The 14,917-nt window shown below is 43.3% G+C and overlaps 1 protein-coding gene across 1 annotated transcript in view; it reads right to left on the minus strand.

Moving 5' to 3' along the window:
• Window positions 1–754: 754 nt before the first annotated feature.
• Window positions 755–14,917, minus strand: part of ACADSB (acyl-CoA dehydrogenase short/branched chain) — a 38,400-nt gene continuing 24,237 nt past the window's right edge. The window contains exons 5-11 of the mRNA XM_004751768.3: window positions 14,283–14,453; window positions 13,424–13,549; window positions 11,651–11,743; window positions 9,062–9,151; window positions 7,262–7,399; window positions 5,111–5,210; window positions 755–4,187 (exon numbers count right to left, since the gene is read on the minus strand). Coding sequence (XP_004751825.2) covers window positions 4,117–4,187; window positions 5,111–5,210; window positions 7,262–7,399; window positions 9,062–9,151; window positions 11,651–11,743; window positions 13,424–13,549; window positions 14,283–14,453 — 789 coding nt within the window. The 3' untranslated portion in view covers window positions 755–4,116. The remainder of the gene's footprint in view (window positions 4,188–5,110; window positions 5,211–7,261; window positions 7,400–9,061; window positions 9,152–11,650; window positions 11,744–13,423; window positions 13,550–14,282; window positions 14,454–14,917) is intronic.

The following is a 14,917-nucleotide window of genomic DNA, read 5'->3' on the forward strand; positions in this document are numbered from 1 at the left end:
GGTCTGTCAAATGGGCTAACAGGAAAGCCTACCGCACGTGCCAAGAGTGTAGAGTAATGGCTGATGAGAGCCCAAGGGATGTTGGCACTCAGCATCACCCTTCTAAAGGATCTGAAGAAATACTTATGCGTGGGGTTGACCTTGGACTTTTCCTATTCAATCTCTGTGTGAGGACACACTAATGAGAACAGCAAGACGGCACCAGGGATGAGCACACGTTCCAGTAACTATCCAGTCTTTCTCAGCTCAGTGTGACACTTGAGACCCCCGGAGGCCGTGAATGCTTGACACGTGCCCTTGAGTGACAAAGGAAGAAATGGACTGACATTTAGATTTCCAAACTAATGTAGGAAATAACGGGGAACAGACAAGCTGAAGCCTCCGATGGCATGAGGCTAAGGCGTATCACCGAGTACCAGGCACAACAATACAAAGTTTCCAAAAGCAGTACCAGAAAGCGCGGGCATAAATGTCAGAAGATGGGACCTCTCTACTGGAGAGCAGCTTTAGCAAAAATAAATAAATAAATAAACAAAAGGGTCCTCCGGCAAACTTTTCTTTAGCTTCAGAAATTAAACTTGGCCTCCATCGGAAGACCCTTTCTCAGAAAACAAACGAAAGTGGCTTACATGAGACGCAAGATCGCAGCTTGGGAAACACAGGTGTTCTGTATTTCGCAGGAAGACGACCTTATTTTGTGACTTCATCCGTATGCTTAACAGTTTTGTTTCATCAGAGCAGCAAAACCCTCCAGTTAACAAGTGCTATATATTTTTTTATTCTCCACAGAATTCTGATTTTGTAATACTGAACAGCCTGCTTGATACATACCACGAAAACGAAACTTTCAATTTATGAAAGATCAGCGGAAGTACATCAGCAAGGTGATTGGCAGGTGATTAATATATATGAATAATGACAGCGATCAATGGCAATACTTTCAAAATGTTAACTCTTTATCAGTTAAACCTAAAATAATTCACCAAGAATACTGAAATTTAACGAGACTGAAATCCAAAATTTGTCGAATAGAAATTATGTTAAATTGAAGGCAGGGCACTATACTGGGAGCCAGTACATTTGGACTCTTGTCTTGTTTTGTCCCCGCTGGAGGACCGAGGGTGAATGTTCTGGGCTATGAATCCTTTCCGTTCAAAATGAGCGAGTTGGGGGCGCCTGGGTGGCTCAGTGGGTTAAAACTCTGCCTTCAGCTCAGGTCATGGTCTCAGGGTCCTGGGATCGAGCCCTGCATTGGGCTCTCTGCTCGGCGGAGAGCCTGCTTCCTCCTCTCTCTCTGTCTACCTCTCTGCCTACTTGTGATCTCTCTCTCTCTCTCTCTCTGTCAAATAAATAAATAAAATCTTAAAAAAAAAAAAATGAGCAAGTTGGCCGGATCGTTCTCTAAGGTCTTTCTAGGTTTAACTTTCCCTGACTCTGAAGCCTTTGACACTGAGTCACTTTCATGTTGTAACATAAGTAAAATCTCTAACAATACTGACCTGGCTGTTGGGGGGAGTCCAGCTTCCCCCACACAAATACAGCCCAAGCGGCTCCTTGGTGTTTGGGTCACCGAGAACCACGGAGGCCCAACCCTCAAATTAACAAAGAAAAGCGACAGCCCTCAAGAGGTGAACATGTTCATCCTCCATGAGACACTAACTCGGGACAGACAGTTTACAGACCCCAAAGTCATGGTTATTAAGAAAAGATGTAAGGGAGGGGGGGTGCTGGGGTGGCTCAGCTGGTTAAGCATCCAACTCTTTTTTAAAGATTTATTTATTTGGGAGAGAGAGAAAGAGAGAGAAACGGGGAGGGGCAGAGGGAGAGAATCTCCAGCAGACCCTCCACGGAGAGCTGAGGCTGCCGCCAGCCTGGTCTCATGACCCTGAGACCATGACCCAAGTCAAGATCAAAAGTCAGACACCCAACCAACTGAGACACCCAGGCACCCCAAGGGTCCAACTCTTGATCTCAGCTCAGGTCTTGATATGAGTTCAAGCCCTGCGTAAGGGAAGAGCTATGGGGAAACCCCACAACATCCTCTTTGGGAGAAGGTAAAATAACACAATGATTCTTTAATAAAAGAAGGTAGATACATTAATATAATACCCAATTAATTTTCAACTGGATTTTGTGAACATGCACAATATATACACACCATTAGAATTTTATCAGGACAAGATACAAATTCAAGGTCTGGATCCACTCAGGAGTTTCTCCAACACTGCTAACTTGAACACGAGGTATATTGTAGTTTCTCACGTTTAGGACTGCACAGGAGCCCGTCGGGACTTTTTTCTACTAATGTTGGCTTCTATAGCATTATTTGTAAAGTTCACCCTTTTTAATATAATCATAGAAATTAAAGACGTCCAGTCCTGTTTTAGGGCATTTCATCTACTCCCCTACTTTCCTTATCAGACCATACTGTCTTTTTGTTTGGAAAGATTGAATAAATTAGTTTCTATCCTCTCCCTATTTGAAAGTCAAGTAGACTTTATCTCTTTTGATCCAAGGTCTAAATTTGTCTTTATTTCTTCCTGATATTTTAAAGTAATCCTCTCTCTATTGTATTTACCAATTCTGAATATTTAAGTGTGTTTTGCATTATAGAAATTAAGCCAATTCAAGAAACATGATTGTGCCAAGCAAAATTACTCTAAAAATGTCGTTTTCTTAATAAACACAATACTCTCATTTATGTACTAAAATGCTTCCCATTGAACAGTAGTGATTGTGAGCCTTGAAACATTTTTCAACATCTCTAACCCATGTCACCTTTTCAGAAAACACAAACCTCTAACCACTCTAATGTCTACCTCCTGGAGGGGACTTAGCATATGCACCCTGGGTGGGAGGGGGACGGGGTCCTCTTCTCCTGATTGAGAATCCCCGATACTGAAGAAACGGTATAGCCAGTATTTTGTTGAACTTTGCCTTTCTATAATCTGTACTGTGAAACAATAGATTTTTGCCTTCCCAGATATAAAATTATTATATTATTTTTTACATCACCAAATATGTTTTATCAAACCCTATAGGCCCCTTCTCTCATTCTTTGTAAGATTCTGATATACTTCTTTATAGGAACAAGGTTTCTCCCTCTTGAGTATCACTGAACCAGAACACAATTTCTGCATTACTATTCATGATCAGGCCCAATAATTAAGTTTGAGGAAACACTATTCAATTCAAATATAGAAAGAAATGACATTGAAAAATAATGCACAATAAGAATGAATATTATAATACTGAATATATTTTGATTACAATACCAATACCAAACTATTTTAACTTTATGGTTGAAAACTAATAGACTTGTTTGGAATTTTTTTTTTTTTTAAAACTGGGCTCCATGCCCAACACGGGGCTTGAACTCACAACCCTGAGATCATGAGTCACGTGCTACTCTACCAACTGAGCTAGCCAGGTACCCCAAGAGACTTGTTTTTAAAATGATCTGCTGAAATCATCATGAAATGCATCCTTTATGCAGGTCAATTACAGTAACAAATTATATTGCTTTACTCTCTTAAAATAACGTCTGCAGTCATATGATCTATAGAACCATACACTTATTTTCCACCTGCTTCCAGACATTCAGAACTAGAACTTTCAGATTTTTCTTTTTTTAACTTTAACTTTTTTTTTAGATTTTTCTAAATACATTTTCAGTTGCTACCTACTTTAGAAACTTAGAATTGATCTATAGAATTGTCAACTGTGACAAAATCTTCTCTGATTCTAAAAAATAAAAATTTAACAGGAATATAAAATAGCCATGTCTGTAAGTAATACTTCAAATGTATTTTTCCAAATGCTGACAAAGTGAAACGTCTGCCTGCCCTGAAGCTGGGATGATTAATATGTACACAACTCTAAAAATAGTTCTGGAAAAATACGGATGCCTTTCTTCCCAAATTTGAAAAATGATTTCCTGTGCCTCTGTGATGCAGCCCGGAACAAGAGATCAAACAGCAAAGGTCTACCCCAAGCATCATGACTAAGGACCTAAACAGAATGCTTCGATGCTGTGGAGGTTTACTTCCCCAACAAGGCACAATAGTTTAGAATGTTCTACCAGCGAACGGGGGAGAGGACCCACTCCCTCGGATGTCAGTATTCTGCGCCGATGTGCTTTGCGATGGTGTTCAGCTGGATATTTGAAGCTCCTTCATATATTGTGCCTTAAACAAAATGGAGTGAAAGGAACAATTAGTGCTCCCATGGCCACACGTCTGTACAAGAAATCACTCTCACATCTCCCCTTTGTGATTGCTATAGAATTGTCCCCAATTGGGGTACCTGGGTGGCTCAATTAAACTTTTGGCTTTTGGCTCAGGTCCTGATCCCAGGGTCCTGGGATCGAGTCCCGTGTCAGGCTCCCTGCTCAGCAGGGAGCCTGCTTCTCCCTCTGCCCTTCCCCGGCTCATTCTCTCTCTCTCTCTCTCAAAAATGAAATAAATAAATCTTTTAAAAAGAACACCCCAACTGTCCCCAGTGACACTCCATACCCTTGAATATGGTACTGTATGACAAAGTCATTCTGCCTACGAGATGTTAATATTCATTTGGAAACTGGATTCTGATTCCAGAATCAGTAGGAAACACCAAAGTTGTTCCTCAGCTATCTGTACGTAAGCCTGGACTGTCCCTCAGGAACAGGAAGCTTTGAAAGCCCCTCATTTTGAGCTCCCCACCTGGTAGTGGAGCATCAGAACACTCAGGCTTGATCAGGCATGAAGCTTCTGGAATTGGAACTTTGCTTCAAAGATCGGCATTCAACGCATCAAATGTATTAATGTGTTTAGGAAAAGAAAAATTACAACAGCTGATTTTGTTGCACTTTTACTAAAAGGCCTGTGGACTCATTTAAAAAGGCAACTTGAGGTTTTAAAATATATAAACATCCATCTTTTTCTTGAAGGAAGGATGCGGGGGAAGGAAAACCAACCACAGAGAAGAAGACAGCCAGTAAACACGACATGGAAGAGATTCCACTGCCTTTGCTCAAAGATTTCAGTAGCAGAAAATCAAACACAGACAGCAGCCCCGACAGCCACAGAGGCGAATAAAAGAAAACAAAATGAAACGTAAAAAATCTATTTACCGACTTTCGCATCTCGGAAGTATTTTTCCACAGGGTAATCTTTGGTGTAGCCGACTCCTCCCATCCACTCGATACACTTACTGGTTGTGAGGCCCGCCACCTGCCAAAACCAAGCGGCAGAGGACCTGCTGAAACCACAAAACTGATGCACCATAAACACTCCTGCAGAATATTCTAGTGACGCGGGTTCACGGCTACCGGCAAGTGGAAGGACTGAAGTGACCTTGTAAGACAGCATCGTCTCTTCAGTCTCCTTCCCTATACGACTAATGCAAACTGCCCTATTAATTCACAAAATTCCCATTTTCTTAGGAAAATTAGGGTATTGATCAGACCCAATCACATGCTGCCAACAGGCATTGTTTATTCAGCAAATATTTATCAAGGGCCTTCTTTCGATCACACACTCTGCCAGCCGCTGGGTAAACCCCAGTGTGGCGGGGGGGTGGCCGGTCACTGTCCTTTTTGGCTCACACGTCCAACTAACAATTACAGAAACAAGTAAACTCTACGGGGTCATAGAAGAGCCGGTTAGGAAAGCTGCTGTTGATTTAGGGGTGGGGGGAACGTGTGAGGAAATGACAGCTTTGTTGAGCCCCAAAGGACAAGTTAGGGGACATTTCAAGTTGAGGAACATGTGGGAAGGCTTCAAGAGGAAAATGGGTTTATCAACCTCAGGGACCTGAGGGGGCCCGTGCACGGGGGTCAGGGCAAACTGTGAAGACATTGGAGAGGCAGGCAGGCGGGCCTCACGATGGCAGGCCGACTGAAGACTGTAACGGACCCCAAAGGCATCTGCATGCTGATCCCCAGAAACTGTAATGTTTGCACCTTACGTGGCCATGGGGGCCCACAGTTGTGCTAAGTTGAGGGCTTTGAGATGGGAGATGGTCCCGGATAGCCTGGGTGTGCTCAACGGCATCACAAGGGTCCTCTTAAGGGAAAGAGAGAGGCAGGAGAGCCAGAGCCAGATTTGAACGCGCTACCTCGAGGGCCTTGAAGGTGGAGGCCGGGGCTGTTGAGGGGGAGAAGGCGAGCATCCTCTAGAAGCGCGAAGAGCGAGGAAACAGATTCTCCCCAGAGCCTCCGAGAGGCAGCTCTGCTGACACTTTGATTCTATCCCAGTGATAACTCAGACTTCGGAACTCCAGAGCCACGAGATGAATACAACTGTATTGCTTTAGGCCACTAAATTTTTGGTTAATTTGTTAAAAGCCTCAGGAATTGAATACAAATATTGTCCCACTTGCTGTGAGAAGCCACGACAGTTAAGCGGGGGCGACCTGGGCTCCTGGACATTCTGAAGAGGGAAGACTGGGCTGGAGGGAGAAGCAAGAGGCCCCGTGGAACAGCCGGAAGGTGAGCGGGGTCCTCCGGTCGAGAAACGCCGTGGCTCGGACAACAGGGGGCAGCGGACAAGCGGAGAAACCTGTGAGTGCGAGAAATGCCCAGGCCGGATCCTCCAGCGGATGATGGGATTCCAGGCCGGGATGAGGGGGACGAGGGTGTCAAGACGGCTCAGGCCTCTGACCGGTACAACGGGGCGGGCAGGCCCAGTGGAAACCGGACCTATTAGTCTGGAACTCAGATGGGAGGCAGAGGTGGGAGCTGAAACTAGGGGGCTGAGCGGTTAAGGAACTACTCCAAGCTACGGAGTGACGAAGACAAGCGACAGAGGCTGGGACGTAGCACTCGGTGACCTGGCAAGATCTCCAGCCAGCGTCTACCGGGTTAAACGGAGAAGGCGTGAGGCATCAACAGAAAGCATTCCCTCAAAACGTGAACAGTCTCTTCCTGGGGTTTTTACTTCGGGTGATCTCCCCTGGTATTCACTTTGCCCGAACCAGAGGCACCAGGGGAGGGAGACCACATTCAGATGGAGCTGACGGAGTGATGCGTGTTCTACCCCAACTGCGTGACTCGGTTTCCACTGAAGAGCCCGTGATAACACCGAGACCTCATAGAATTAAAGCACTTTTCCATGAAAGGCTTGCGATTTTGCTTTTCTGTTGTAGGAACCGCAAAGTCTATGCTATTTTACTTGAAAAACAAATGCTCAATCAATACTAAGTGGAAAGGTTCATACATACATAATGGGGGGGTGGAGGAGAAGAAGGCTGAATTACGGATTTCGGTTGTTTGTTGTTTTACCTCTGATGCATAGTATTTCGCCATCGATGCTTCTTTTATGAACGGCTTTCCAGCTTCTAAAAGCCTGGCAGTGTTGTACGTCAGCAATCTCGCAGCTTCCAGCTGAGTGGCAACGTGAGCCACTTGGTGTTGGAGCCCCTGGAAATTCGGGCCCGTTAGAGAATTATGATGTCTGAAAAAATAGCTTATCCTCAAAGTCTTGCCCGGATGTGGAACACTGACAGGATGAAAATATACCCCCGAAATGGAATTTGCTTTCATTTCATAGAAATACTTAAAAATCTGCAATCTACAAGGAAACGGATTTAGAAAAACATTCAAAGTTCATGTAATTCTGTAAAACTGTCAAGATTTAAAAAATAATCACAGAATTAGGTTTAACAATTTGTTATATTTAATAATTAATTTAAACCCGTTTTAGGATCAAAATGAAGCTTCACAGTTTTCTTTTAATCACCCACACCTGGCATCTGAGAAGGGTCACGATTACCCCTGTCGGTTCACCTGGCGCCGTATCCTTCCCTCACCAACTCCACAGACTCAGAAACATTGTTTTCTCTGTACAAAGGAGATCTAAAGCTTGCCACAAACTGTCTTCATATTCTGTCCCTTTCCTTGCGATCTCTGTGGCAGCTGGCTCTGAGAAAGTACTCTAGCATAATTAAATGAAAATAGGACCAGAAGCCAAGACGAAACACCTATGGTTTGACACCTGATGTCCTTGGGAACTCAATGTTCCAGGGGCTTCTGCTTCCCGTGGCTAAGATGCAAGGACAGCACGGGCTATGGGGGTTCCTGGCCAGGCCGGCCGCGCTCCGTCTTTCCAGGCCTTGAACTGACCGCGTACGCTCACACTGTGCCCAGAACCTGTACGCGCAGGCAATCTGTGCGTGCCTGTGTAAGGCCAAGTCCTTATCGCAGCACCTGAAGACAACGCAGCACAACAGAGCCAGAAATGTAGTAAGAAATCGGACTTGGAGCCTAGAGCTGCCTGCGGGGAGGTTTCACGAACACGAGAAACAGCTACTCTGGATTTTTAGGTAAAGTGCTTGAGTAAGCGCAGTAAGCTGCGGCTCCGGGCCTTCCCTCACCTGGCTAGGCTTCCACATGGACTGGAAGATGCCATGGCCCCCTACAGCCCCCATAACTGGGGAGCTCCGAGAAGCCACATCGTTAGACCAGGCCAGCTTCTTTCAACGCACTTGGCTGAGAACTTCTCATCTGACTCACTGCAGCAAACCGTACCTTCTGCTTTCAAGAAGTGTCCAAGTGTAGTCTTCGGAGGATTATTGTGTGGTTCCCGCAGAGGGCTCCTAATAAGTTTTCCCATTTACTGAGCACTCGTCCCACTCAGGCAACGTGCTACATACACCACACACCTCTCTGAGGCCAAGTCACCCTAGCATTACCTTTAGTTTAGAAATGGGGCAGTTGGGGCCGAGAGGGTGAGGTAACTTGCCCACGGCCTACAACTGGTAAGAGAGAGCTGGGATTTGAGCCCTGGGTGCCCGACTGCAGACCCCATGCCCTAGAACTTGGGAAGCAGTGCGGAGTCAACTGTAAAGTGCTCACTAGAAAGTCTGGAGTCATACCACAGGTGGGCCTCAAGGACCACTGTCCTACCCCTGGAGAAGGTCAAGGTGTTCACAGGTATGCGCCCTGAGACCTGTTCCTTCCTCCTCCCCACCTCTTCCATTAAGATCGCCCCGAGGGGACGCCCTCCATGGCTTTATGGCACAGCTCTTCATTAACAGAAACCTCGAGAGGACGGCTTGAACGGAGAGGCTAATAATGACATACCTGAAAATCAAATATCCTTTTGCCAAACTGCATCCTTTCTTTCATGTAGGGAATAGTGTAGTCAAAGCACCCTTGGGCCAGTCCCAGCATCTGTTCAAAAAAAAAGAGCAGGGTTTCTTATTTTGTTATTAAGTTTATGCTTTTAATTATTCAGGGGATACATTCCTTTTATAGGCAAATTGAGTCATTGTGGGCAGGGGAAGAACTGGAGGCACCAAGTGGTACCTTCACCCACTGCATTTGTAGAACTTAACTTCCAGGCTGGGAGAAGATGCGAGAAATCATTCGAGTGGTTTCATATAAATGTGGGTCTATTTAATTCTAGCAGAGGTGAGTCTCAGGCTCCTACCACGAGGTTACTTCGAAGGGAGCTCTTCATTTAAACTCTGCTTCTCCAGGCATAAAGCAAGCCCTGGAAATGCTGCTCTCAACTGGCCTTGAAGACTACAGAGTAGCTCCCTCTAGTCTTTCTAGAAGGCCAGTGTGGAAGGTCACTTCCTAACCTTCTATCTTCCTGTCCGTGTTGCATACGATAAGGATTAATAAACGCTTCAGGGAAAGGGCACTAGAACATAAAAGAACAGGGTTTCCCAACCCCAGCTACACATTAGGTCCATCTGTGGGAACCTGATTAAAAAAAGCGACGTGAGGTGTCTAAGGACTGAAGGCTTGGAGTGGAGGGCCTGAGTGGCCGAGGTGTCAGGGTTTTCAGACCTGAACGGTTTCCTGCAGGGTTACACTGAGAGCACCCGGTAAAGACGGGGACTTATGCATGGGAACTTATGCACGGGAACCAGTCAGGCCTGCTGGCAAGCTCAGCTCAACGGTCTCATTGCTAACCGACCTACTGACCCATTCAAGCTCAGAAATGGTTGCTCCCTTCCAAAACTAGGTGGCCATGAAGTCACTGTCCCGCAAGATGTCAACTATATGGGTTTTAGAAAAAGAATTAAAAAACAAACAAAAAAAACAGTGAAAGTTTTGGGGGAAACGCCCACAAACTTATCAATATTTTATTAGTGTTCATTACATTTTCCTTCAACCTTTTGTTTTGAATTTCCTGGAGAACAGAATATTGAACTAAAACTGATTAAAGGACACCATCCCCCGCAAAACCCAAACTTCGGTGAGGCACCAACCCACTGCACTTGGGGCTGAGATAAGATGAGGTCACCAAACTCAGGACTAACGTTTATGGCATGCAGATAATATCCTAAAAATGACCTGTTGTCAGTCACAATAGGCTTCTCCATCTCTGTAAGACGTTTTCACTATCAATAACGAAAAACTAAATGGTCTTTGGCTGCAGTTTTGAGGACAGATACCTTCAGTTTGATATAACTTGTGACTCTTTCTCTAAAAGGGATCCATGGTGTTAACCAAGAAATGGTAACTACCTGACCTTAACTTTTAATTAGGTTATATGATAACTTGGAGTAATCAGATGAAAGCCCAGGCTGTGTATTTTACTACTAGAAGATCTATATTATTTTATATCTGAGAACAAGGAGATCTAGTCCTACAGTTTTTAATGTCGTATCTGATGAAACTGAATCACAGGAAAACATTAAAAAGAACAAATAAGCCATTTCTCTCATTATCTAGCTTTGTGAGAAACATGGGTTAAGTTTTGATCTAAGGATGTTTTGTTAGCAAATTAACAGCAGCAGAAAAAACATCTAGAGGGATACTACAACATCTAACTATACCAATGGCTTTAAAATCTAAATGCTGTTAGTTTTTGAATTTGGGATATTTGTTGATTAAAAATAAACAAATATATTCTACAAAATGACATTTAAAAAAAAAAAGATTTTATTTTTAAGTAACCTCTACATTCAATGTGGGGCTTGAACTTGTAACTCCAAGATCAAGAATCATGTGCTCCGCCGACTGAGCCAGCCAGGCACCCCCAAAATGACATTTATAATAAAACCAGATGCTATTAATTGTGTTAATCAAGAAAGCAACCGATCTCACTTCATAGAACAATGTAATGTGCATTATAAAGGGCAAATTTGGTTAAAAAAATGGAATAGTTCTCATTATATATATCTGTCTAATTATGGCTATTTTATTTCAAGCACCACAAACACAAGATTGCCTGATTTTCACAGGCAAAACGCTAAGCAGCAAATCTTTCATTCTTTACGGATTACAGACCCTCACTACACAGAATATCAGGTATTCTTAATTAAAAAAATTTTCTTCTAGAATGAACTTCAAAAACTGAAAAGGCGATTTTTTCCCAAAGACACATTTAATTTACAATATATTTGGGAAGTTATCGATCCAGGTACTGGATAATACTTAACATTCTCAAAGCAGAAAAAGCGTCACCACTGAGCCATTGTTTGGTTCTCAGGACATTACATAATTGACCCAAGCGGGATATGAAAGAAACCAGTCAGAAGCCATTTCTTCCCCACACGGAAGGGAAGGGCGCCATCTTGTGTTCACGAGCTTCCAACACTCACCCGTTTTGCTTACCCTCCCTCCCTCTCTTCCTTCCTTCGCACTTTTTCTTTCTACCTTTTAATTGACCCACACTGTGGAAGAGTCAAGCAGTTTGGCTAAAATGTGACTAACCTGTGCAGCAATTCCTATTCTGCCTTCATTAAGACTCCCTATGGCATACTTATAGCCCTGTCCAATTTGTCCCAGGATATTGGCTTCTGGAACCTGAAAGGAAAAATGTGCAGTTATTTCTACATTTAATTTTACATAATTCGTTTTGATTACACAGGTTTATATACACAACATCCCCAATTTGTGTGACAGGCCTCTAGCCCAGGACTTCGTGAGCTCCAAGGCTACCCGTAGTCTCTGTCTCCTCCTCGGCTTCCCACAAAGCTCTGGGAGAGGACAGGACTCACGTCAGTGCTGTTTGCTATCGCTTCTGCTAGTGCCCAGCACAGGCACGTGTTGAACAAATGAATGGATCTAGAAAAAGGGACTCTCGTACAATCCATCAATAACATGAATAATCACTTTCCCCAGTTCCTAACTGTATGCTATGGCGAGACAGGACATACTGGGAATTACACAAAACATGTAAGTACTTGGCTAAATCAAGGGTATCCAACCCTTCTTCTGCTGCCACTATCATCCCTGTAAAAATCACCTGAGGTGAGCGCGCACGCACACCGACACACACGCACGAGCATATGAGGGAGGGGCGGAAGGAGAGAAGAAACAGATTAAAATGTTTACTCGTAATTAAAAATAATGTAGACTGGGAACAATAAAACAATCCATTTAGCTTTATAACCTCAAGAGAGGGAGTGGGCAGAACAGAGAAAGAAAGGGCAGGCAGGAAGGAAGCCAGTCCGGGGCAATTAGTGAGGCTGGACCATCCGTCTGCAAAGCCAGCCCGTGCGTGCGCACGCTCCCTCATGAACCAAAGGATCAAGTTGTAATACGAGTGATAAGAAGCCTGTCACAACCTGTTCCACCCATGCCAAGTTCTAAAGCATAACATTCTAGCAGTCTTCTCTTTCTCACTTAAAAAAAAAAAAAAATTCAATGTAATTAACATATACTGAATTATTAGTTTCAGAGATGGAGGTCAGTGATTCATCAGTTGCATGTAACACCCACGCTCATTCCATCACTTCATGCCCTCCTTCGTGCCCATCCCCCAGTCACCCCATTCCCCTACCCCTCGCCCCTCCAGCAGCCCCATTTGTTCCCTAGAGTTAAGAGTCTCTGATGTTTTTTTTTGTTTGTTTAAGATTTTATTTATTTGAAAGAGAGAGAGAGACAGCGAGAGAGGGAACACAAGCAGGGGGAGTGGAAGAGGGAGAAGCAGGCTTCCCGCTGAGCAGGGAGCCCGATGCTGCAGGGCTGGAACCTAGGACCCTGAGATCATGACCTGAGCCAAACGCAGACGCTCAACGACTGAGCCACCCAAGTGCCCCAGGAGTCTCTGATGGTTTGTCTCCCTCTGATTTCATCTTATTTCTCTCCCTCACTTTTAACAGATTCCACTCTAAACTGTGGGGCGCTGCCTCATGGGTTCTCAGGCTCATTGAGCAACATCCCCACCTTGTGGCCTGTGGTAGACCCACACCACACGTCTGTCTTTGAAGTCAGTATCAAGTTTATAAAGTATAAATGGTTCACAGGCATATAAATTAAAAAGTATAAACGGGATTAATCCTTAGCATTGGCTCTGTGGCCAGCTGCTAGGCAGAGAAGTTCCCCTCTTTGCCTAAACTCTTGTGAAAAGTACATTTAGTCAAGAGCTCACCTAAGAACGTCCTACACGTGCTCAATAAGGTGACCTTTTCTCACACATCTACAGTTCCATGCGTCGCTTATTTCATGCCAGGCTTTTGCTGGAAATTCTAAGATACCCACCTTGACGTTTTCAAATGTTAATTGGCACGTGGAAGAAGCTCTAATCCCCATTTTGTTTTCTGCTTTCCCTATGTGAAGGCCTTCAGTGTCCCGATCTACTAAGAAGCAGGTAATTCCTTTATATCCCTAAAAAGAAGATTCAAAATGCTGATTAAAAAAAATGCTATTGCCACACTTGAACTCGTAAGATCCCTTGTTTCCAAGAGTTGAAAGTTGACAGAAAACTAAAACTGAACTTTGGCATTAATATTAATGGACTCAGAGCTGCAACACGTGCATTAGGAAACTTGGAAAACACTAGATTTGCAATTAAGAAGTCTATAATTTCTTTTACTTTTCCAGAAAGCATTATGGCTATTAAAATTATTAAGATACACTAAAGTATCATGTGACCATGAGCATTCCATGTTCTAAACTTCATTTGTTAAGTATGTTCAAGTTTCAAAATATAATTCAATTAAATGTTATGTCAGAGAAAGGACAATCAAATGTACTTACCTTTTTGTCATATACCTATTTTCCAACTAAACCAAATATTCTTAAAATGAATGTAGTAAGTAGGTACTTAAATTCATCCTCAAATAGAAAATGTGAAATCCTACAAAACGAAAGGTTAGCTTCTGATATAACATATTTGGTGGCAATGAATAAACAGACTTCTGTGTAGTTACTAATCACATCAACTGTATATATTCGGGGAGAACAGTAAATGAGAGGCTGAAAAGATGTCAGTTATCTAACTTTTCAGTACTGAGGAGAATGAGGACTTTAAGACAAAGCTGTAAAAAGGAAATGCAGGCAGGAAAGAGCCACGAGAGAAGAGGCTGGGGTGGGGGAGAACTCCTGCTTTCCAACTTACAAGGTCAGGGTTGACGTTGGCCATCACCAGGAAGATCCCTGCGTATTCAGAATTGCTGATCCACATCTTTGATCCGTTGATGACATAATAGTTTCCCTTTTTATCAGCTCTGGTTTTCAAAGCAAATAAATCACTACCAGCTCCAGCCTCTGAAAGACAGATACTTCCAACCTACATATGCAAGCAGAAAAAATTCTAAGTTATTAACTGTGTCTGTACTGTGCATAACAAATACTTTAGTAAAATAAACAAGTGTCATTTAAAACTTTAGCCACTTTTAAAAGCCTGTACTTATCAGAATCATAATTATATTTCCAAAGTGTTACTTTCTAGTATATACCCTACTACTTGTCTAAGATTTAAAGATATAAGTGCACAGATTCAATGTGAAATTTAATTAAATTCATTCTAGTAATTGCAGTTTTCTAGACATCTCACTGTAAATGAAACCACCAACCAAAGTATGAAGGAAATAGAACTGGGGCCAAAAGAAAAAAAAAAAAGTTTTTTTGTCTGCTGATTATTCTCTGAATTTCCAAACAGAAATAAGAGGCAGAGTACACTGAACGGTACCGAGCTGTCAACATTGTAGCTGGAGGTGTCCCAAGTTTAACAGAGATCAGATTCATTTAAAC

Source organism: Mustela putorius, unplaced genomic scaffold (assembly GCF_011764305.1).
Source record: "Mustela putorius furo isolate JIRA1106 unplaced genomic scaffold, ASM1176430v1.1 tig00003909_pilon_pilon_pilon, whole genome shotgun sequence".
Taxonomy (NCBI): domain Eukaryota; kingdom Metazoa; phylum Chordata; class Mammalia; order Carnivora; family Mustelidae; genus Mustela; species Mustela putorius.